Source organism: Clavelina lepadiformis, chromosome 2, assembly GCF_947623445.1.
Source record: "Clavelina lepadiformis chromosome 2, kaClaLepa1.1, whole genome shotgun sequence".
Classification (NCBI taxonomy): domain Eukaryota; kingdom Metazoa; phylum Chordata; class Ascidiacea; order Aplousobranchia; family Clavelinidae; genus Clavelina; species Clavelina lepadiformis.
This window is the reverse complement of record NC_135241.1, coordinates 467,748-492,002: the sequence shown is the minus strand read 5'-3', so window position 1 is coordinate 492,002 and position 24,255 is coordinate 467,748. Positions and strand designations below refer to the sequence as shown.

At 39.6% G+C, this 24,255-nt stretch overlaps 5 protein-coding genes across 7 annotated transcripts; 4 read left to right on the top strand and 1 right to left on the bottom strand.

Annotated features, from left to right (window-relative positions):
* The first annotated feature begins 1,238 nt into the window (after positions 1-1,238).
* On the top strand, positions 1,239-6,611 carry LOC143446382 (splicing factor 1-like). Of its 2 annotated transcripts, none has more exons than XM_076945988.1 (11): positions 1,239-1,574; positions 1,698-1,934; positions 2,521-2,596; positions 3,322-3,474; positions 3,565-3,685; positions 3,750-3,923; positions 4,048-4,145; positions 4,330-4,504; positions 5,068-5,309; positions 5,388-5,824; positions 5,894-6,611. In XM_076945988.1, exons 1-11 carry the CDS (start codon positions 1,343-1,345, stop codon positions 6,181-6,183), a joined length of 2,235 nt encoding a protein of 744 aa, XP_076802103.1. In that variant the 5' UTR covers positions 1,239-1,342; the 3' UTR covers positions 6,184-6,611. The 2 variants fall into 2 exon arrangements, with proteins under 2 accessions (XP_076802103.1, XP_076802102.1); XM_076945987.1 differs by having other exon boundaries at positions 1,695-1,934.
* A 1,747-nt stretch (positions 6,612-8,358) lies between these two features.
* On the top strand, positions 8,359-10,885 carry LOC143445761 (myotubularin-related protein 9-like). The gene has a single exon (XM_076945072.1). It carries the CDS (start codon positions 8,459-8,461, stop codon positions 10,109-10,111), a length of 1,653 nt encoding a protein of 550 aa, XP_076801187.1. The 5' UTR covers positions 8,359-8,458; the 3' UTR covers positions 10,112-10,885.
* On the top strand, positions 10,866-19,344 carry LOC143445762 (protein SSUH2 homolog). The gene is made up of 13 exons (XM_076945074.1): positions 10,866-10,952; positions 11,090-11,398; positions 11,629-11,787; positions 11,866-11,938; positions 12,107-12,230; positions 12,593-12,653; positions 12,727-12,851; positions 13,076-13,242; positions 13,377-13,469; positions 17,150-17,252; positions 18,298-18,402; positions 18,467-18,531; positions 18,862-19,344. Exons 1-13 carry the CDS (start codon positions 10,931-10,933, stop codon positions 18,944-18,946), a joined length of 1,491 nt encoding a protein of 496 aa, XP_076801189.1. The 5' UTR covers positions 10,866-10,930; the 3' UTR covers positions 18,947-19,344.
* On the bottom strand, positions 13,521-16,780 carry LOC143445763 (uncharacterized). Its single transcript, XM_076945075.1, has 7 exons — positions 15,542-16,780; positions 15,233-15,266; positions 14,836-14,958; positions 14,681-14,763; positions 14,484-14,619; positions 14,198-14,403; positions 13,521-14,105 (listed from the first exon to the last, which is right to left on the bottom strand). The coding sequence occupies exons 1-7, from the start codon at positions 15,629-15,631 to the stop codon at positions 13,995-13,997; spliced, it is 783 nt and encodes a 260-aa protein (XP_076801190.1). The 5' UTR covers positions 15,632-16,780; the 3' UTR covers positions 13,521-13,994.
* Positions 19,345-21,682: 2,338 nt separating the features above from the next.
* On the top strand, positions 21,683-23,679 carry LOC143446185 (uncharacterized). Of its 2 annotated transcripts, none has more exons than XM_076945713.1 (6): positions 21,683-21,835; positions 21,919-21,999; positions 22,224-22,298; positions 22,736-22,834; positions 23,324-23,415; positions 23,592-23,679. In XM_076945713.1, the coding sequence occupies exons 1-5, from the start codon at positions 21,802-21,804 to the stop codon at positions 23,389-23,391; spliced, it is 357 nt and encodes a 118-aa protein (XP_076801828.1). In that variant the 5' UTR covers positions 21,683-21,801; the 3' UTR covers positions 23,392-23,415; positions 23,592-23,679. The 2 variants fall into 2 exon arrangements, with proteins under 2 accessions (XP_076801828.1, XP_076801827.1); XM_076945712.1 differs by having other exon boundaries at positions 23,324-23,422.
* The last annotated feature ends 576 nt before the right edge of the window (positions 23,680-24,255 follow it).

Genomic DNA, 24,255 nt, shown 5'->3' with positions numbered 1-24,255 from the left:
AAGCGCATGGTTGGTGAGTGAATCAATGCGCGCGCGACTGCACAGCACACGTAATGAATCATTCGCCCGCACACACATGCAGCGCGTGCAAACTTCAGCTTTTTGTTGGCTTCATTGTTTTGCGTTACGGATGATTAAACTAAAATCTAGGCAGGACAAATGATTTACTCGTACGGAAACGCACTGCGTGTCTGCAGTTATGATAACTGCGTGAACCCTATGAAGGAAGAAAATAGGCGCTTGGAACAAACAGTCTATGAAGAAAAAAGGCGCTTGGAACAAACAGTCTATGAAGAAAAAAGGCGGCGCGCAAGACGGAAAATATCAACTTTACATTTGTTTAACGTTGCACACTGTTCATTTAACAGATTTAATTTCGAATCCTGATATCCGAAAATAAACTGCAAATAAGATTCGAATACATTGAGATTCGAATCTCTAAGATTCGATATTCTGTATTGTGCACCCCTAAGTACAACGTCATAAAACTGCAGAAAAATGCCTTCCAGAAAGCAGTTCAGCATGGCACATGTTGCTCAAACTATATTAAGTCGGTACAGTAGTGATAAAATTTTAAAAAATCGCTTTCACAAAACAAAAAATCACAGCATTTCATTTGTGACTTTTATGCAGAATGTTGTTTTACAAAAAAAACGAGACGATGTGTCTTGAGTCAATTTCGCTTGCTACAGTGGCAGTAGTGAATTTAAGTTTTTAATCGAACAGATAAGGATACTTGCACTTAAGGTTAGCGCATGCAGAAAGTATGTTTTTCATTCAATAACGGTTAGTGTAGAATGTCAATCCAAATATTTTTCAAGAAATTTAAGGTAACCATCCAGCGTAAACATTGCTTTAATTATCTTCGCTTTATTTTGTGTAAACACAAGTCAGTTTTAACACGGTACCAATGAAAACCTGCAACACGATAACAAGACTACGATAACCCATTTTAGATACACAAATGAGAATTTCCAGTATTTAGCCAGCGATAGCATAATTGTCTCCCCAAACATCAAATTTTGGCTTCGCCACTGAAGCTATGTACGTTTTTTTGAAATTTATCTTTCTTTAATTAATGTAACCACCAATTCTTCATCTTTAAACTGTGCTAGAGTTGTTCAGTTAAAAAACTTCAATTTTTCAACTTAACCTTAATAACTTTTCAATAAAGTTGTTGTGCCATGAAAGCATCAGTTGCACTTAGTACAATATTTCAAATAAGTTCTCAGCTTGCTGGTTATTTAATTATCAGGTTAGGGGCTGCAAAGGTTTTCTAGCGTTATTGGGAAAACTTATTTTTTAATTGAAGCAAGTGATTTTGCCTGTTTTTTTGCTGAGTATGTCTCGGAGACAAGGGTCAAGCTTTACCGGAGCAAACGCAATTCCACTTGGAGCACGGAACAAAGCGATTGGAGCGAAACGCTCATTTACATCATCACCTCCTCGTGATGAACCTCCGAGGAAATCTGCTGCAGGGAATGACTCCGTTTCTAGCAATGCTGCCCTCGCATTGAAAGCAGCTCAGGCGGCTGCTGCTAATCTGGCAAAGTTGGCTCATTTGACCAAGAAAGGTAACTTCTTAAAATAGATTCTAACATAAATTATAATCACCACATTTTTCTATTTATTTGCTGTCTATGTATATAATTATTTTCTGATTGTTATTTTACGTCATATAATGACTTGTTCAGCAGAGGACGATCAAGCAAACTGCTGGCCCTCAGCAAACCCTTCACAAAGTTTTGGAGCTCCAGCTCCTATTCCCCAACAGACAGCCATTGGAGGTAGTGGAGGTAGTACGAATCATGAGAGGGGTCGGCAACGAAAGAAGAAAAGTCGGTGGGGAAACGTTACTCTGAAGACCGAGATTCCTGGCATGCCGGCCACAATTCCGACACACTTGACTCCCGAGCAGCAGAAAGCTTATATAGGTGAGACTTTATTTCTTACTTGATCGTATCTGTTTATAATGTGGTAGGCCTACCTAGTAACCAGGTAAGTGACAGAGTATTCATGCTAACAAGATTACATGGAAGCTGCTATTATTGCAGCCAGTGTTGCCTTTATACGAAAATGTGTATAACGACTTTTGTTATTGTACAGTTGCCATTGTGGTATGTTTCTCTTCAAACCTTTCAGCTATATATATATGACTTTAATTACAGACGTAAATGGCTTGCACGAGGTATTTTTTCACTTTTTTTTCAACTTTTGAAGGATTTTGTGTTTATTGATTTTCAGTGGAGGATGAATATGAAGCCCAGTGTTTGCATATTAGTTATAAAGTATTTTTCATCAGTCATACTCTGAGCTACTCAACATGTCATTGAAAATATTTTCGTGCAGGCCCATTTATGTTGTAACCGTTGAAATTATATATCTACATTAGGATATTTTATATGCAAATAGCAATAGAGGGCACATGTGTATATGTAATAAGATGCGCTCAAACATAACCCATTTCCTGTTTTTTCATCCCTTTTCGGTTAACTTCACATTTAACCGAAAACCTAACAGTTCAGCTACAGATTGAAGACATCTCCAGGAAGTTGAAGTCTGGCGATCTGGGAATTCCCCCAAATCCAGAGGACAGGTTTGGTGAATTTGCATTCGTTCGCTGATCAACTCAACAGCACGGAAAAGGCGTATCATTATTAATAAACACTTTAATTTTACATCCTGCAGGCTTTAGCATTCATCGATATGTTTGTAACTATTCACATGTTAAGTGGCGGGTAGGATGAACAGCTTAAAATCTGCGCTAATGTTTCAGAATGAATAATTGCTTTATGATCATGGCATCATTATGAATTACGGTGTTACTGTTAACATTTCTACCTTTAAGAGAATATGAATTCCTAGTAAATATCTTTGATAAGTCTAAATATGCTCAATAATAATTAAGTTCTTGTCAATAACTTAATTTACATTTCGAAAAGAAATGCGTTTTTTGATTGACTTGACCTCGCGGTTGGTTTGAAACCCGGAATATATTTGGTGATGCAGTTTGTTTCAAGAGCAATCTTAAATAATTTGTGTCTGTGCTCTTCCATAAGTTTAAATTCTTGATAGGAAAAGAAATTTAAATTCTTGGTTGGAAATGAACTGAGATAGTTATAACAACAATTTAATTAACCCAAAAATTTAACCGCTTTCAGGTTATTTTATCCTTTTACAGCAACAGGTCAACATTATTCACAGCATATTGAACTTTAGTATTAAGATAACCCGCTACTGCTATCTGCGCTTGATTGTGTGTTGTGGTGATGAGGGAAGTCCCTGATTTAGTGATTGATGGTTTATGTTTCTCTGTCTTAGATCTCCGTCGCCGGAGCCGATATACAACGGGGAGGGAAAGCGGATGAATACGAGGGAGTACCGAACGAGGAAGACGCTCGAAGAGGAAAGACACAAGCTCATCCAGAAGATGTTGGAACTGAACACAGATTACAAACCACCGATGGATTACAAGTAAATATGATGTCACAATAAAGTGACATGTAGAGATCTCTTTACGTTGACAAGTGGGTAAAGGTATTGAGCAAGTTGTGATCCTTGCAGGCCGATGATGCAGAGAATAAGCGAGAGGGTGATGATTCCACAGGACGGCAATCCCAACATCAACTTCGTCGGACTTCTGATCGGACCGCGGGGAAACACTTTAAAGAAGATTGAGAAAGAGGTGTGATAGACATCATATTTATCCTTCGTGTTATTAAGGTTTATTCACAGCAATTCGTCCGCAGAGCAATTGCAAGATCATGATACGAGGAAAGGGGTCGGTTAAGGAGGGCAAGATTGGGAGGAAGGATGGCCAGCCCCTCCCCGGAGAGGATGAACCGCTTCATGCGCTCGTGTCATCAACTTCGATCGAGAATGTTCAGAAAGCTGTCGCAGAAATCAACCAAATTATTAAATCGGTAAATTATTTACCAATGTAGCTTGACACGCTGCTCACGAATCATGACGTCTCTGCTATGTTCAATGTAGTTTCTTGACATTGTTCCGTCACGTCAACAAAATTTCTCTTGAAATATTTTGCAGGGAATCGAGCAACCGGAGGAAGAGAACGATCTTAGAAAACTTCAGTTGATGGAGTTGGCAAAACTTAACGGAACCCTGCGTGAAGATTTGATGCCCAAGTAAGATGTCTATTAAGGAGCAAAACAAAATAGTGCACAAAACGAATACATGAGCCAAAACAGAAGAAAATGCTTTTCACTGTTTTGGTTCTTGTATTCATTCTGCATACAAGATGTTCATTGATACAACACAAGGGAGTGTTTTGTCATGCTGACAAGTATAACATGGTATTGATATAAACAGGGAGCGTGCGTGGCTTAAACCAGAAAACCAGAACATAACGAACACGACCGTCTGCACCAAATGTGGAGGCAGAGGTCATCTTGCCCAGGATTGTGTCGCCAGCGCTCCTAGCAGCTCATTTCAACAGCAAGGTGGCACCGGTGGGAACGTGGACCGAGCAAAGATGGACAGCGAGGTGCTGTTCGAATGTTTTTATATACATGCCAATTTTCAGAATATTAAAGAAAGGTTTTAAATTGTTTTTTGTACCAAAAGTTTCTCTGGGGTAGGTAGGGGTCTACATTATTTTCATTTGATTATTTTATCACGAAACCATGTTTCTGATACAAAAAGACCAATATATGCGGTAAATTCTTCCTAACTCAGTTGTGAAAAAAAGCAATAAATATTTTCTGAGTTACCTGAATTTCAGTTAAAAATCACAGTTTAACGCCAAATTAATATTTGATGTTGCCGATTTTAAGAAGATGGGCGTTAGTTTTGTCTTTGATGCTCAAAACGAAGTCAACTTCGAGTTGTTGTTAATTGTTTCCTTGCGTATTAGTGATTTGCCAGTACCAGTAAAGTCTTCAAGTTATTCAGAAGTTTTAAAATAAGCTTTTACTGCATGCAAGATGTATAAAAAAGGTGTAATCCTGTAAAGATATAATCATTTATAGTGCTTGTGTGTGTTATTCAATTCACTTTCTACGGAAATATTGTACCGAAGTTAATATGATGTCTATGGTGCTTCCACAGTATATGTCTTTGATGGCCGAGCTCGGAGAAGGCCCCCCATCTGGAAACGGGGGCAGTGACGGCAACCAGGGACCCAATCAGTCCGGTACAGGAAAAGGGGGCTTTAATAGTGGTCCGCCTAATCGCTTTGGTGGACCCAGGCCCCCATGGTCTGGCCCGAGGGGTCCGTCTCGATTCGGAGGTCCTCAGAATCAACGACCGAGGTTTGGTGGTCGTGGCAACGGCGGGGGATATAATAGCAGGTAGTTACGACATTGTTTGCGGTCTAGTGGTCTATCGTCGTGCTGTGGTTGTTGAGGTTGACATTATTTTATTCACAGGTCCGGCATGATGAACCAAGGAGGACCACCCCCTCCGTGGATGCAAGCTGGACCCTACGGGGGACCACCAGGACCCAATCAGTGGGGTCCTCCCGGCAACATGGGCCCTCCTCCGTTTGGTGGTTTCCCTAACATGCCCCCTGGTGATGGAATGGGGGGTGATGGGTCGATGCCTCCGTGGATGCAGGGTCAAGATGGTTCAAACATGATGGGTTCGATGTACGGGGACCAGTCAGGGGGCAATTACTTCAACCAGCCTCCCCCTCCTCCCCCTAGCAGTGCCCCTCAGCCCCCACCCCCACCTTCATCGGGGACGACCAACAACCAGGCGCCATGGAGCCAGCAGCAGTGGGGCAGCGGAGATGGGACCAGCGCGGTGGACAAGGACGGAGACGGGGTGAGCGGAAGTTCGACGACGGGCAGCAGCTCATACACAGGTGAGTTCAACCAGAGCTTTCAGCCGCGCACCAAACCCCTCACTAAACCCCCACTATTGTTGCTTTCAGATGCCGGCTCCTACTACAGCAATGCTCAGGGAGGAATGAGCATGGACAATTCTATGGGGGGCATGGGGATGGGTGGTTACGGCAACATGGGTATGTGGGGCATGGGTGCACCGGGACCAGTTCCACCCCCGATGCCAACCGGCCCTGGACCAGTTCCTCCACCGCCCCCTGGTGGACAAGGATCAGGGGATAACTCGCAGGGCAACGTGGGTGACATGGGCTACTCGTCTATGGGGATGATGCAGAACTATGGGATGCCCCCGGCACCTCCTCCCCCACCCCCTCAGTAACCCCAGATGGAAAGCAGAGGAAAGCCGTCTAAAGATTAAAAGGAACTGACCCCGACAGAGTGGGGAAGATGCTGGCCGTGGTTTTATGTAAATAGATTAATGTAAATAAATTGACCCTAATCAATGTCTGCTCTCCTTCATTCAGCAATCTAGCGCATGAGTAGTAAGCATGGGGCGCGGCAGATCAATCAAATTTCTTCACTGTTACCTTATTAGTATTGGTAAATGTGGTATGTTGGGTCTCGGTCTCGTTATTAAACCTCGGTCGTGTTATCGTCCAGAATTTGCAGTGTAATGGTCGATAAAGTGGTCAACTATAACATGGTTTGCGTAACTCAAACAATTTCCTCGCTATTCTGTATCATTGTTGACACTTCAATCGAACTGAAAAGCCAATAAAACACTTCTGGTGTTGTCGTCACAGCAGAGTTCGGTTGTGCATTCACCTCGGGACTCGGGACCAGCCGATTTAATGAGCGATGGTTGTAATGATCAGTTTTTCTGAAACTGCTAACTCCTGCAGTAAAAATGTATCAATGTGTTCAGTATTTGTCAAACACGTGGATTAAAACAAAGGCAAGGCTGCACTAAATATACTTGTTTGTATCAGTTGCGGTGACCGATGTTCCAGAACAGTCTGTTATTGTTTGTTTACAGTAAATAGCCCTTGATCAATTAGATGTTAGTGTGCTAATTGTCATAATTAGCGCTTATTCCTACAGAATTCTCGTGCAGATCTGATGATATTATAATGTCATTTGTGCCTTATTTTGTGTGTTTAACAATAAGCGCTGTACAATATTTTGCCCGTGTTCAGAATGCGCGACCCTGTTTTGATTACTTCCTAATTACATCATTTGTACTACAGCGTTCAACGCGTTAGTCTGATATTGACAGTTGGTAATTTGCAGTCAACCGAACGCAGCTTTATTTTGTGCTCTGAAAACAGTAACCGTCCGTTGAGAACCTGTAATAAATGATGATTCAAAGGCATTGATAGTTTGGTTCTGATGCTGTGATGCTTTACTGGCAATCAGGGGTAATGAATGCGCTATCTATGGAGTCGGATTAGCGAACAATTGATCCAGCAATAATTTAATTAACAACTGTTCACAACCCCAACAATACGCTCAGTTAGCACATTAGTTCATTATAATGAACTATAATAAAATAAATAATTATTTATAGACCATTTATTGAACGCATTAAATGACAATTAGTCTACATCTGGAATCGAAAGTTGATGTATTAAGTGTGGCTGGATGTATTAATGCATGTTTTTATAATGGGAGAAGTTTAGGAGAATTCCGTCCCAAGCAATTTAGATACAATAAGCGGCTGGTAGTGTTAATCGGGTTCTACTATATTATGCAGGCGGCCAAAGCTTAACACCCACACTGCCCTCAAACGGAACTGCACCCCGCATGACGTCACCAATAGCGGAGTGCTGCTAGAATTGAGGATGTTATTGCAGATGCTGCCTATGCCAGACTAAATGATTAGTCAGTGGTCAATGCTCAATGAAGCGTGTCGCGGGAGATTCAGCCCTGAAACGTTTTCGGGTATTTCCAGCAGGTTATTTATTAGTAAGCTGTCACTCTCTCACTAGAAAAAATTGTACGTTCTGACCAGACGTTTTCAGGCTATTTTTCACAGTTTCTTGTTAACCCAAGTTAAATGTAGCCCAAATCTACCTTTTAGCCAACATAAAGCTAACTTCAATTAAACCCTAAATACGAAATAGCTCGATCGATTTTTAAATCGATTTTATGCAAGTTGCCCATTTTCCTAATCCAACCGCCTAGGGCTAGGCCTATCTTACGTTGAAATAATCACTTCGATTGTGTCAGTGTTGCTTAAGGATTCTTTATTAGACTTTTCGTGCAAATTAAATGTTTCTGCAATTGTTGAATTTAATTGAACCACATGTAAAGAAAAGGGAAGGTTACCATAGACGCCATAAGGTTACTAAATTTTGTCCATGCTGGTGATAAGTTAAGGTTCTCATGTGAAATCCATGTACTGGTATAATTTGTTTATCATTGGACTGAGGTTTTTGCACGATAAACTCGGCGATGATTTCTCTTTCTCGAGCCTCAATTACCAAGCTAGTCATTGTTTCGATGGAAACTCATTTTTTTAACACACTTGGGTTGATCTTTATAATATCTTTGCTAACTTTTTAAACAGGTTCTGTGTACATAGTTCATATTTGTGGGAATCCTGTCTGCTGTAATTCGTCTTATGTTATTTAACTTTATTGGAGCTTATAGCAATGGAATTTTCCGAGCATATACTCACTCCGAAAATAGAGGAAACCCGTTTAGAAGGCCCAGATATCTCTCCTGTGTTTGGCACAACCTGCTTGACCGGACACCACCTCATATTTTATTCACACAACAAGGAGAACAAGGAATATTGGATCTTGCATAGAAACGTGGACAGTGTGGAAAAGCGATATAGTTTAGATAAGAATGTTCTCGTGTTGAAATGCAAAGACTTTAAGCATTATTTTTTGTCTATTGTGAAACAGGAGGAGGCAAATAATGTTTGCAACTCCATTGAAATTCTCTCAAACCAAACCAAGTCATCATACCAATATCCGTTTTTCTTTCGTCCCAAGTTTTCAATTCCTGAAGATGGTTACGATTTGTTTTCTGTCGAGAAAGAATTTCAATCAGTGTCATCAAAGTCGGATCAATGGAGATTGTCAAACATAAATATCACATTTGACGTTTGTACCAGTTACCCATCGCAGATTATCGTCCCGGCCTCAATAACAGACCAAGAAATTCGTAAATCGGCCAAGTTTCGTCACGGCGGTCGCTTTCCTGTTATAAGTTACTTGCATCAGAATGGTCGGGCAATCATGAGATGCGGACAACCTCTGACCGGCAACAACAACAAGCGTTGTAAAGAAGACGAACGACTGGTTAACTGTGTGCTTGGCTCTAACCACAGGGGATATATTTTAGACACAAGAACGCTGCAGTCGGCCCAACAAGCTCGTGCCAAAGGGGGAGGATTTGAATCTGAGTACAACTACCCACAGTGGAGAAAAGTTCATAATAGTTTGCAGAAATGCGCGGTGCAACAAGAGAGTTTTGTCAGGATTGTGGAAGCTTGTCTGGATCAATCGTCCAGCAGTGAGAAGTGGCAAAGCAAGCTGGAGTCTAGCAGCTGGCTTTCTCATGTCAGAGACGTCCTTGCAGCAGCCTGCCTTGCCGCTCAGTGCATTGATAGAGAGGGGGCATCGTTGCTAGTTCATGGCAGTGACGGAATGGACTCAACACTTCAAGTCACCTCCCTCGCGCAAGTTATTCTTGACCCTGATTGTCGCACAATTCGTGGATTTCTTTCTCTCATCGACAAGGAGTGGATTCAAGCTGGACACCCGTTCATGGATCGATGTTTCCATTCTGTTTTCAGTAATCAAAGAATTCGATCCGAAGGCCCATCCTTTACCATCTTTCTTGATTGTGTCTTCCAACTACTGATGCAGTTTCCTTGCTCGTTTGAATTTTCAGTTCAACTTCTTTGCGAGCTTCAGAACCACGCCTACGCGTCGCAGTTTGGTACGTTTTTATTCAATAATGAGATGGAGCGTAGAAATCACAAGCTCCGCACAAAAACCATCTCTCTGTGGTCGTACCTTTTATCAGAGGAAGCCCTTCCAACCTTGATCAACCCAGTCTACCAATCAAAGGAGGGAGTTATCTGGCCCTCTGTCGCCCCCCAGAGCATGCACTTCTGGGATGCTTTATTCCTTCCAAAGCTCGACACATCGACGACAATCCGTGCTTTTGTGAATGAAACACTGTCTGAGATTGGGCAGCTGCAGAATGAACTTCTCGATCTGAAGCAGGAAGTTGGAAATTTAGAAAAACTTGCGGCTGACGCTGATGGAGTGAACGATGTAGAGGAATAAACTGCAGCATTTATACTGTAATGTGTAGTTTTATATTTTTGCTATTTACTAAATGCTTGCTGAAATTTGCTGTTAATATGAAAGATAGTTACATAACTTGTTAAAGATTGATGATTAATTAAGAGTGTGAATATGTATATTGTCTTTAAAATTTTGGGCTTTTGAACAGCTGCAGGGCATATTCGGCATAATGTGGTGATTATTTTGTATGTTTTAGTCTAATTAAAGTTTTGGACTTGTGTTAAGATCTTTACTTGTGTCATGATATTCACGGGAGTTGCAATAGTTTAATAATAGTTATAATTTAAAATTATTTAACATTTCGTTGTTGATATCAGACCAAAACACATTTGCGAAGTTGACTCATGAAATTGTGATTCCAAAAGTAATTTTTTTTGAAAAGTGCATTTATTCCAAGATCTTGTCCCGGCCTCATTTCACGAGTTTCCGTTCTTTATATTTGTAATTCATTATTGACCAAATCTATGTCGGTTCTATTTTTTTACGTAGGTATATTTTCATCTGTGCGACATGATAGTACGTATGTTATTGTGATTAATTGTGCTGGAACAGCTTATGTCTTGTTAAAATAAGAATTATAATATCATTTGGTTGATGAGTGACATGTTTGGTCCGACCATACAAGCAAACCCGATCGCTTTTGTCAATATTTTTAAAACATATTTGACCCACACCTATTTAATTATAAAAACGATCATGATATATATATCTGTTATAAGAATGAACTTTAAAGTTATTTGTCATATTTAACAGGTTTCATTTAAGGCCCACTTTGTAGGTTTTTGTGATAACTGCAAAATGTCCCAACCACCTATGCAAGGTATTTTAGAAACCTATTGTATGTATCTGTTATCTTTGCTAACTCTGCCGTGTGACTTAGTGTCTACTCGGCTTGTATTTGGTTAAAGCATCAAAATATAACTTTGCCGTTAACTTAATTTGCTATTTATGTCCCAGGTGGGTATGCTCCCCCAATGCAGGGTGGATACAACCCCCCGGGTGCAATGCAACCCCAATATACTCAGAATATGGCGGGGCAACCTTTTCCTCAGCAACCACTTCAACAGCCTGGTCAGTTTCAACAAGCTGTACAGTATCAGCAACAACCAGCTCAATTTCAGCAACAACCAGCTCAATTTCAGCAACAACCGACTCAATTTCAGCAACAACCGACTCAATTTCAGCAACAACCTGGTTCTCAGTACATGCAGCCCGGGGCACACACCAGCACCGCACCATCTGGGTCGGTCCAACCATCTGCCCCTGGTTGGTGTTGTCTGGTTTTGTTGCGTTTCTTTAGCATTTGCCTTAAGTGGAATATTGAATTTTTTTAAAGGTTTTTTGTCCTTTGTTCAGTCAAATTTATTTTTAATCAAAGTAAGATTTTTATTTAACTTTGTCAAAGGAGTCATCTCGTCTGGTTGTGTCTAATCGCAGCCGATGATAAGCAATGAACTGAAGACTTGAGTCTCTTTTAACATTTTGTGTTTCTCCAGTTCAGTGGGACCCAAAAAATGCTCAGCAATACGACGGGGATGTCGGGCAGGAAGATGTTGATGAGAGCGCTGCGGTTGAGCCAAACGAGGCATCCGCTCCTCCTCCTCCAATGGATCTATCGCTCCCGGGATATGAGGCTGTTGCATACACCAACGAATGTGCGTCTTCCGCATTATGATCTTGCTTAATTATATGTGTGGCTGGTTATATTTTGACCGGGCAAAATACATTTGCAGTGCCAGCTGGGCCACCTCCGTCGTATCAAGATGCAACTGGTGAAGATGCCACCGTTGATTTGGGGAAATTAAGGTAAAACCCAATGTAATAAAACACTATAGATACATGCATCATGTAAATTGGATCCCCAGTGCCCGTGATTATTCAAATGTAATGTCGTGTTTAAACTGGATTTTAAAACTTATTCTGTTTTGGTGACGGAGGCTTCGTCAATATATACGATGTGATTTCTATGTGCAGCACTATTACGGCAGAAGACGCGAAAGAGGCATTGTTGGAATACGTGGCACAACAATGCTGCCACGGCTCTGGAGCTGCTAAAGACATGAGCATTAAAGATATCCAGTCATCGTCTGCGTATCACGTCAGTGCTTTGACATCTCATGCATGCTCATACTAAGTGGCACTTGCAAACAAATAACAGAGTATCGTTGAGTGATCGTTATCATATCGTATTTTAAGTAATGTAATGTATTGTAATGTAACGAAAGTAATGTAAAAGACAGTGTAAGCACGTTTCTATTGACACCAGAAAAAGTGTAACGTGCTTGTTTAGCTTCACATTGCACGGTACAAGCACAACTTAGTTGATAATTAACCAACATTCTTGATTCAGTTTTGGTTTTTATCTGCTGATAATCTCTCAGCGTAGTTTTTATGATTCCTAATATTTGTTTTGAAGTTACTAAATCTACTTCTGTCACTTAATGGCACATATTTATCCAGTACACGTTGGAAACATTCACTGAAGGTCGAAGCACAAAATGGCACCATGTCCCCTATTCAGGTTCCAGTTTGTTTCAGTTATATTTTTACTCCGATACAATTAGGTGTTGCCATGTTTATTTTTTATTTTAAAGGTGGTTTTGTGGATGGACCGCACAATGGACCTGCCCCAGGTCCTTGGGACGTTGTCTGCGGCTTCAATGCTCTTTTCAAGAACGAGGTTAAGAAGATAGAAATCCCACACACTGCTTCAGTGAAGGTTGATTGAATGTTCATGTCATCTGTATTTTTAGATGTTTTGAGTCGATAATATTCAGAGGCTGGGGCATATGGCAAAAAGATATTAATGTTCTGATGGGAAGTTTACTTATTTCTAAGAAGTTAACTAATTTTTGTATCTAAGTCACTTCCAAATGCTCTGCATCAAAACAACATATTACACTCATCTACTTCAACTGATTAACATCCTTATGTTTCTACCAGCCTTGCTTTGCCTGCTTCGGCCGTGGCTTCAAACGGTGTTGGATGTGCCACGGGCGTGGCAGGGTCAGATGCTCGTTCTGCTCCGGGACCGGAAGACGTCACGTGCATCGTGATGGGCGCACCCATCACGAAACATGTAGCTCGTGTCACGGTCATGGGAGAAAGAGGTGAGATGAAAACCCCAAATAATGCGCGACTATGTTGTGGCGAGACGTCATCGCTGAGTAATGTCTTTAGTTTTCTGATAACTCATCTCAGCGAGATATCTCATGCGCTCATGTGTTTCATATCACATGAACAGGTGCCACACCTGCTTTGGTACCGGATGCGTCCGATGTCGTGAGTGCCACGGATTCGCCCAACTCAAGCACTACATCCAGCTCACAGTGACCTTGTAAGATATTTCTCCTCTTATTATTTTAAACATCAGCTTGTCAGATAATTATTTATATCTTTGCGAGCTGCGAGCTGGCAATTGTTTTTCTTAACAACATTCTTCATATCAACTGGAAAAGTGCTTTGGTTGTTTGTGTACATTATGACGTAACAGAGGAAACGCTTTTGCACGAATTCACTGAAGCATGCTTCATGATGTGTTCAACGCAATTAAAGCGCAGGAAATGGGCGGAATGCTTTGAAGCACCGCCCCATCTTGACCTGGGGTTTAATACTTAGTCTCTTTCGATAAAACTATCACGTGATAATTGTTTTTTATAATTGCGTTTGTTCCATCATAATGTAATGAGGTCATAATAATAACTTAATGACGTAATGACTTGTATATATTCGTATGTTTTGAAAAATTGCAAGATAACGTGACGAAACATCTTCTTGAACATGCAACTGTACAACGTCACAAGTAACGACGCGCGATTCCGTTAAATGCGCTGACGTCAGAATGACGTAATAGGTACTTCCCCTAGCAGACGGTAATAGTCCTGCTGTATCTCTTAACGCTCCCGGACCTCCAGACCACGACCACGTAGGTCTTCTTCAGTTCAAGTCGCCGGGATCTCACATTTCTCTTCGGCTGAAACAAGAACAGAAATTTTGAAGAAATCTTAAATAGTTCTTTTAACAAAGAGATTCTAGAATTCTTCGTATTTGAACCAATCAATTCACCCATCTCAGTTGGTGCAGCTCCAGCACCCTGCCATGACGTAACCACACGTCGGCTGGCGACTCTTCGGCGATGGCCACGTGATATCGTCGCGCTCGGCCGCGTTTTTTATCTTCCGACTTGTACACGTCACGCGCCAGGATAACTCTAATTGCTGGACGTGACTCGATCCTGCGGACTTGGAAGCGAATCCGCTTTTGTTCTTCGCCTAAATTTTCATAACTTCAAGGATGTTGCTCATAGGAGGACCTGGGAAGAGTTTTTGACTCTTCATGACTCTGTTCTCACCTTTGCAAAGAACAGAGTCTTGGAACTCGGGCAAAGTACATCCGGGTAAGTCGACCACCAATCTCTTCCTCCCCACCTCTCTCCTCCTCCTCTCCGTCGCCTCCTCACACTCCACTTGGATCCTGACTTCTCCACCCTGTGTGCTCCATCGTTCTCGTAATTGTGACGATATTTATTGTTACATCACTTTTACTTACATTGTGACGTATGTCGGCCACATCGAGGTTACCGCAGGTCACTGGTTGAAGATCTTCTGATCTGAGGAAAATTTTCAAGTTTCCTGCAACGTCATCAAAATTAAGATGTCTATGGCCACTTTAACTTTTGAAAAGGTTTGCTATTATGACGTCACCTTTTGCAGCGGGGTCAGGTTTAAAATCAAGAGTGATGTCATTGCGTCGTTGCTTCGTCATGCTCTCCGTCAAAATGACCGACCGCTGGGTGACACCAGAGGCGTCGTCATTCACTTGACAATCTTCGAATAAAGTCCAAGTTAGGTTTAATAAATTCTGATGCATTGTAATATCAGAGAGAGAGAATTTAATTCGCCATTCAAATAATAAATAAATTACACAACTTAACAAAAATTAACAGTTGTTTGGCGTGGCGTGGCGAAAGACCGATTGCGGTCGTCGAAGGCTACCGCGCCAAAAACAATATTTCTGATTGTTTTATCTTCGTGGCTACTTAAGTCTGGTTTTATTAAAATATATTAATATCCAACGTTATATTACGTCATATGACGTCACCTTTCATTTGGACTCGACCGCGCCCACTTGACACCTGAAAAATAAAGTTTTTTAAACAAAGTAAAGAAAAAATCTTGCTTTTATAAATTTGTACAAACATATATATACGTGTTCATATTTGCCATTGGTAGGCACATTTACTAGGATTATAACATTTTTAGACGCAAATCAACTTTTTGCGCAATCCCAATAATGCAATTGAGGATTATAATAGTCTACACTAAAATAGTATAAATTAAATTTTTATTATTTGGTTGAACCGATAAAATAACCAAAATCTATAAAACACTTCAAATAATTCTTCCTTGCCTTCAGTTTGCATCGATCGTATAATCCTCCCTCGCACAAAGTTAAAAGCAGAATTGGACAAAACAAAATGGCTGCCGACTCAACCTTCATTGCTTTGTTCTTTCAACTTCGAGTTTTTATTGAAACTCCGTGACCCGAGATGCTTTGTGGTGATTTCTTTCAAATTACAAACATTTTATTCTCCGCAGGAATATTTTTACGTCTCTGCATGAAGTGAAAATAATTTCATAAAAAAACCTCAAAAATTTCGAACTCAAATTAAGTTGACCCAAACAACAATTTCTTTTCCCATCATGTCAAATTATCACGAATTGGTTTCAGTTTGAATTCGATTCCTTCCACTGATGCCTCTTATATAACAGCTAGTTGCGTCACTTGAAAGCAACGACAGCTTCCACAAATAGCACAACCCGGTGGCTGAAGTTTCCCTTCTTCAAGTGACTCTGAATCATTTTTCAATCGTTGATGATTTTCACGCCACTTGCTCGAATATTACCGAAGAAATTGCCCCAATGTCAAACTTTTGGGCACCGGCAAACATCTTAAATTTTACAGTTTCTTTGAGGAAAATCGAAATATTATTGGCGCCTCTCCCCAAAACATTGAAAACTTTTTCAAAGTCAAATCTTTTCTGCTGAGTTATCGCCAGTCAGCCAATCACAGCCTCACTTTTGCAAAATTTTCCATCGCAATTGTGATGCAATAGTCCTTCGCTAGTGACATCGCGCGACAAGCCCCGGAGAAACTAACTCCCTTCAGCAGGGAATTCACCTATTGTGATACCTTTTTTTCATCGTATTAATTCACCAGAAATTTATAAAACAGAATCCAAAGTTGGCCGACAATTTATTGCTTCGTTACAAAGGTCATTTGTGATGTTTTGACGACGAAAGGTTGTCGCAAAGAGGACATCAATTGCTGATCAAATTTGTTCTCTTCGTCAGTTAAAAGCAGTTTCGATGACTGTCGATGCCGATGCGATTGATCTTTGAGGAAGTACTTGACAATTCTTCGATGGTTGAGTTCTATTATGAGCAGCCTTTTACCAGCTTTTGTTTGACAAATGCGCATGTGGTTGTGCTTAAACCACATCTCACATTGGACTGATATTTGCGAACGATGTCACCGTAGCAGATTGTTTCACCTTGATCTGGCATTTACACCGCTGTGGCCTCAATCGGGCATAAACGTTTAACAACACCTGAAAACTTTAAATCTCGATTCTCGCAAACTTGCCCCGAATAAAACGCAAGTGTTGGTGACAGTTCAAACAACGTTATATGCCAGGACCAGGAACTCGCAATTGGTCTTTTGCTTGTAAACATTTTGGAAATCACCTGATGGAAAGTAGAATGTCAAACAAGATTGGAATAATCCCCATTGTTGTAAATACCCCCACTTAGTCATTTCGATTGTTTGGGCTGATTGTTACGCAATTACATGATCAGTTCCAGCATTTTCTTGGTGTTGTTATCGACATTTCTGTTTTTCATCACAAAACAAACGATGAATATAAATTTCAAAGAACTTGCGCAATAATTTTATATTTTCGTTTTACAATAATACTTCTTTGTTGCGTAATAATACCTCATTGTTGCTTCCTTGCAGCTCGAACCGCTTGAGTGACCACATCGTTGAACGAAGCGACCTTCCTGATGAGCTCATCCGTAACGTCAGTGGTGACGTCATTCTGGAGCAGATTGCTATTCGAGTAAGTATAATTACGTCATAAAAGCTTTCTGATATTTCAATCTATTTTTAAAACGTCTGAATGAGCTCGCGCGTGCACCGACGAGCATGGCTTCCATATTCGACGAATCGCGTTTTGTCGAGCAGATTGTTGAGGGATGAGTTCCAGGGACCTGCTTGAGAACTTCACCGAGTTCATTTGGTTTGCTGTAATCCTGGGGATTCCCCTACTGTGATCGAGTTTTCTTGGCCGTCGAAGTATTCTTGAAATTTATTAACCTCCGATAATGTTGTCTCCATCAATAAAGGACGATCCTTTGTTATCGAACAATGATCTGGTTGTTGATGCGAGGTCACGACCTTTTATTTTAAAAGTATTTTGTTAGTTAATAATCGCCTTTATTCGTTTTCATAAGGTTAAAAATTCTGCAGCTTGACCCTTTTTGAGTTCACATGGACTTATTGTCGCCATCTACCGGCGCTAGATGTTTCAGTTTGTTACTTCTAACATATTTTTTCTGAACTTACAGCAGCAATAAGCTGGAATTAATATGACATCACATAGATGGTTCTTTGGCCATTTTTATTACATATTTGCTGACGTAAGCTTCTAGTGAGCGATCGTAAATTATGTTGATTGGTTCGCATCTAACGGATAGCTTAGAATTGTCTGATCTCTCGATCTTGTATTTTGCTGATGATTGTGGTCGATGATCACGTGGTCTAGTGATGACAATGGCAGCTGTCGTATCTCATAATTCATAATCAAATGATTTAAATGTTGAATTATTTGCTAATTATGTCCACCAATACTCCATCTATTTGTTTATGACGTGACAACCAACCGGTCGTAACTTACTCGAGCCCGTACATATGTCCACGTTATGCAGGTCACTTCGCAAATATTTCTCCCACTTTAAATATGTTTGCTCACAATCGTCGCAACTCGTCACAATGAGTTGTTTTGTAAAGACGCTGGCGAGCAGAAGTTTGTTCAATTTCATTCAAAGCCATAAACTTAAAAGGCGATTTCTTTTATTTCAAAACAATGGCGATTTCTTTGCTAGGTTGGCCCGGTCCAAAACTTCCTTGAGCAAGAGATCAACCAGAGATCGAACGCGATTGTAGGCACGCACGCCATCTCGTGGCCCAACGAGCGAATCCTCCAACAGGTAAATTGAACATTGCACTTAGTGACGTTTCATTGCGTAACAATGCATTGATTGTGTATTGCAGCGTCAGATCCTGCGAGTTGTGCCGGTGTATGAGTGCGCTTTCGAGCACAAGGACAAAGGTGGAAGGTTGGTCGCGTTTTATATTAAAAAAGTTTTCTTGATAAAATTTCTTTGCACATTTGTTGTGCGATTTTGCTTTGCGCTGAAGCCAACTCGAAACGAAGTAATCTGATGCCGTAAAAGACACTTTGAAGTGTCTGAGCTCATGACCTAATTTTGCTTCTCAACTTCCTTGAAGAGAGTCGCACAGATAGTCATACTTGTCGTTTTACTACGCTTCGTTGCTTCGAAGTGTTCCAACCACACCCGGCTAGTTCTCGATTCCCATAAAGCGTTGCCTGTAAAATAATTGTTAAGATCATAGGAAACGAGATTACATCTTACATAAATGCTCAGGTTCTGGGTGTACGGGAAGCAGAATACGGTCTACACGCAGGACTATCCTCACACCTGCTGCTGCTGCTCGTGCGCCATCTTGTGAGGAGCATTATGGTGTCTATGTGTGAAGAGTACCAGTAAATTCCTTTGATTAACATTGATGACGTCATATGAGTGTATATATATTATATCACCTTCATGACATTTGTGTTATTAATTGTGACTTATCATAGATGCTTGACAGTTCCAATTTTCATGATTCTGTTATCAGCAATGAGTATTAAGGATATCCTGCCGAGTGCTTTCAGTATTTAGTGGTTATTATTTCATTGTGTGTTGTCGCTACCGTCATTTTATCTAATTCATTCGAAGCCTTTAACTCGTTTCCTTGTTACTGTTGATTTGCTGTATATTTTCAAACAAGCGTTTCATGCCATAACTTTGTCATACATCCTAATATTTTACCGATTATTATCAACTTAATAAAATTAATGAATAACATTTGAAGTGTGTTGGCGCTTTAATTTCTACACGCTGCTACATATTTGTGAAACTTGCAGCCCAATTAATGAGGTTGTCCCTGCCGCCGAAGAAATATTTCGCTCTGATTTTGTAGGTTGTCTAAGGCAGCTATAAAGCCATGATATTGTAGCTGCTTATTGGCTGCAGCTAAATGAGCGATAGAAGTTTATTAGGTAACAGAGGAATACGAAAGATTTGGGGCTAAGTTAAGTTACTGTTTGTTTTATACTTTTCAAATTAAGCTTTGGAGCTTGGTGTGACGACTTCTGAGCAGGAGAATGTGCTGTTGCTTATAACTGGTTCTGGTTAACCGCTAAAAACTGGGTAAATTACTAACTGTAACGTAAATTTCACTTAATACGAACGGTTCAAAATGCTGGAACTTGTTAAAATGCTTAAAAATTTTACCTTTGACCTACCAGCTAGTCTTGTTAAAAATTGTCTACTTAACTGCTATGACTAAGTATTTTAAAAGGATCTTTTTTATTTGTTATTACTTAGATTTATTGTATTAAAAAATCTGTAAAAATGTAAAAATTTTATCAAAACTTTCATAGCTGTGAAATCTTCAACTGAATTCCTTTGAAGCTTTTTGTATGATACTTTACCCAATTTTAACCCATTTTAATTTATGATTTATTACCAACTTAGTCACACAAAGTCGTTAGCGCTTTTAGTGTGAAACTTTTTTAATAATTTTATTGTGTGGAGGCGGTAGAGGGTCGTGAACGTTCCAACATCTACTTGACCTTACTCAGTTTAGTGCAAACAGCTCAGTTGCCCTTGTAAGTTACACAGCCTGATTGACTGAGTCAGCCAGTGACTTACTACCGTTAAGCTTGTCCTGTATCTACCTATAGTCAATCAGCTTAACAAATGTTCGATTTTTCAGTCTCTGATACCGTTTTGTTCGATTTTAATGAAGGGTTCGTTAAATGCTTACGGTACTTTTGTGAGATTTTATGAGATTTGACATGCTAAAAGTGCCGGATCGGAAAGTTTGTTGTTTTTGTGTGAGAAATCCTCCGCGCAATCAAGATGAAGTAATCACCGGGTCTAGTGCAGAAGCGCAAAACCAGATGACGTCACAATTTGGGTAGCTAGGGTCTAGGCTAGTTTACAAAGGCATCATGTGGCTGTGCACTAGACCCCAATCACTTTATACTCGCAATCAATTTCAATTCTCAATTGATTGTTACTGTTCAATTGCACTTAGAAAACTTTCCAATCAGACTGAACTGCTGAACTTGCAGCAGTGCGGGGCCAAAGTGGAAAATACGGCGCCTGTACGCTCGAGGTTCATCAATATGCCAAATGCTCATGCCAAAAATTTTTTACATTTTTGGCATTGTCAGCAATCATTTATGCTTTTTATCTCTTTTAGCTCAACCTTTTTTGGTCTAAGACCCTCGGGTTTCTACTAGGCCTATTTATATTCTTGCTATAAGAGACCAATTTCTATCCTGAAACAAATTTAAATAGCCTATTATTCATATTACAGTACGATGCAATAAGAGGTATTATATGATGTTACTGGAACTAACTTTGACTGGAGATATTACGAATGTACCAATTTTTTATCAGTAGGATCTAGTTCATTATATGGGAAGTTTGTTTAAACATACAAAAGATCTTTGGCATGGCGCTGTCTTGGAAATTTTATACCAGTGGTGAAAATCATCGCATTAAATTGCTTGACATGGCATTTGGGAAATATTGATTTCTGAATGTGTCAATCATTAGTTATGATACAAGAATGCTGTCACTTCATGTGGGAAGTTGGTTTGAAAATACGAGAGATCTCTGGCATGGCGCTGTCATTAAAATTTTATGCCACTGGTTAAAATCATAGCACCAAAGCCCTGCTGGATTAATACTCCAATAAGTGTAATGCCAAAATTTGCGCCACTCCAACACAATATATACTTGTTACTTGGGATAAAGCTTCAATTCTGTACCAGAAAATTGGCTGAGAAACCAACTTCTTGCTCCTAGAAATCTGGCAAAATCTTACAAACTTTTCAGTAGAACACCAAAATGCTTGGCAAAGCAAATTTGTTAAAAAACATAAACTATAGTTTTTTTACAATGTTGGAAATACATACAAGCCTATAAATTTCTTCATGTGTTTTTTTATTAAGCAGTGAATAACTGTTGGAAGTTTTGCATTGTTGGCTTAACCATATATTATGCGACGTGGTTAAAACATTAGTATCATATTTTTGGATATGAATATTCGTGCCCAAATTACAAACGTTTCATACAACCTTCCTACATTACAAACAAATCGAGTTGGTGTTATAGCTTACACACCAAATGTGAAGTAGTGTGACTGTGTGTATCATATTCACCAAACACTGTCATTTCATGACTGGTACAGGCTTATGTAGGATATATCAGTGCATGGTTGTGAAATATTGAAACCAGATTACCAAGATGGCTTTGCGGATGATTCTTGGTCGTGGTCGACGTAAGTCGTTTTTTCTTTTCAAACGTAAGCGGTTGATTATTAAATGTTGCAAGAATTTTAAACTGTTGTTGTAATTTCCACAGAATTTATGGGGAAGCCTGGCACAAGAAACATGGCGGATTGGTTTCGACCGAAGTTCTCTGGCGGTGAAGCAAAACCAAATGGTAAATAGAAACATTGTGTGGTTAGCTGCTGTGACAAATGTTTGCTTTCCTGGTATCTTTGCATATTACTGGAATTCAGAGGTTGGTTAATTCAACCCGTGGACGGACGATGTTGTTGGTTGGGTCATTGAGGGTTTAGTCATTCTAGGCTTAATCGTCCTGAGTTCATGGTTGAATTGTCCTGGAACTCTTGGTTTCTGCTCATGTATTTTTTCTATTTTTAGAAATTGGTCGTTACATCATGCAAAATTTATATTCTGATGGTGAAAAAATCTTCTGTTTTGGAGCTTGCTTTTTGTGTAAGTTGTAATCTCTTCAAGAGCTGCACTTTGCAGAAATTCCCTGGTGATTGTGCCCGAAATATTTTGTAAAACCTGAAAAAACACTTCTAAAGAAACAACTTTTAAACGTTGGAGCTAATGATGAATGTGAAAACTGAAGTAAACCAGCGTTGGTTTGCGCTGTTAAAAACAGAAATATATTTTGCCTTTTCACCTAAAAGATTCTACACATGCTCGAGAATGATGATGACTGGAGGTGTATAAGCGAAATGTATTTCTGTTTTAAACCGTGCAAATCGACCCTGGTTTATTTTACTTTCCACATTCGTCATAATCTTATATAGCACAGTATCCGACCCAGTGGTTGTTGGTCTCTATATTGACCGTTGTTGAAGTGCTTATCCAGGGTTGCGATAAACACTTATTGAACTAATGGTATAAATTGTTCTCACCAGTTCCATTCTACGTGTTTTGGAGATACACACAAAAAGACTTTTGTGACAGAAGAAATGAGAATTGTGACCGATACAAAAGAACGTGCATGCATTACCCAAGTAAGCACAACCTCAATGTTTTTCTATATCACTGCAGTATATTGCATAATTTATGGCAAAACTTCCGGATCTCTTGTTCTTTTGAACCCCCATGTCAAGATTGGGGAATTAATACGTCATAACTACTCAGTTATCTCACAACTTCTTTCCATCTAAGTCTTCATATATGAGTGCAAAAACAGAAAATACCATAACTTTCATACTGTAGCAGTGTTGTCCCATCATTGAATCAAATCATTTGATCGAAATGACTTTCCTTACATTGTATAAAGTTACAAAAATTACAGTGTGTTGTTACAAAGTTAAATATTTTGATGATGAAATGCACTTTTTTCAATGAAAGTATTGGATGCACTGAATTTAAAGTGATCTTGACAAATGAAAACATAAAAGGCAGCAATGCTGAGTTGATTCGATCTAAATGATAACTTAAAATCAGAAAAAACTTTTAATTTTTAAAACTTTTCTTACAACTCTGCTTTATAACAGCTGCTCGTCGAGAAAATGAAGCCGATCCACCCAGTGGCCACCTCCTTTATAAAAAAATGTTTGAATAGAATAGCCGTGAGAGTCTGATCCGTGTAAGTGGTAAGATTGAGTGTTGACTTACATACAGTTTGAAGGACCAACTCGTTAAAAGACTTTGTAAAGTTGCGCTTAATTACAAAACAGTTTTGTATTTCTTTGTTCAAGTTTTGATTGTCAGCACTTAGCTTGCAATCTTGCTTTGTGCTATAATGTGATTATTTTTGTGCAGGTTGGAATCTCATGATTGCTGTTGTTTCATTTCATGAATTTATTGTTTTCATTTAGTCCGCTTCGAAATAAATATCTCATACTATTTACTTGTTCTGTGTTATTTGTATGTGCAAGAACGGTGCTCAAGGGTTTAGGACAAAGCAAACCCTTCAGGTCAGCAAATCGAGAAGGGTTCAAGCAAACCCGACGAAGGGAAGTAGTGGTGGTTGCGCAAATGCTTTTAAAACTGTCTTGAATCACATTCAGTGGTAAAGGACTCAAATGGAAAACTAATACAATCAATTATTTTATTTTTTGTCAAAAGCGCGTTGGGGACGAAAACTCAAGCCAGTTGGTATTAACATGCGCCAATGAAGCCGAAAAGGCTTACGTGTTCAAAATACTTACTAGTCGTTAATAATAGCAATTGGGGAATAACGCAAGGCAATAATTGCTGGTAGCAACTAGCATGGACACAAAACCCATGGGTAAAGGAAAATTAACAATGTTTTTTCTCTAATCTCATTTGTTTGATAAATGTCATTTAATACACGTTATTTTTCTTACGTGCTAAATTTAAATTAAACAATCAGAGCTAAAATATGTGTGGTAAAATAAATGTATTAAACTATTAACGGATTTTCTGACCATGGTAGTGATTTCCTAAGATGTTTATGAGAATC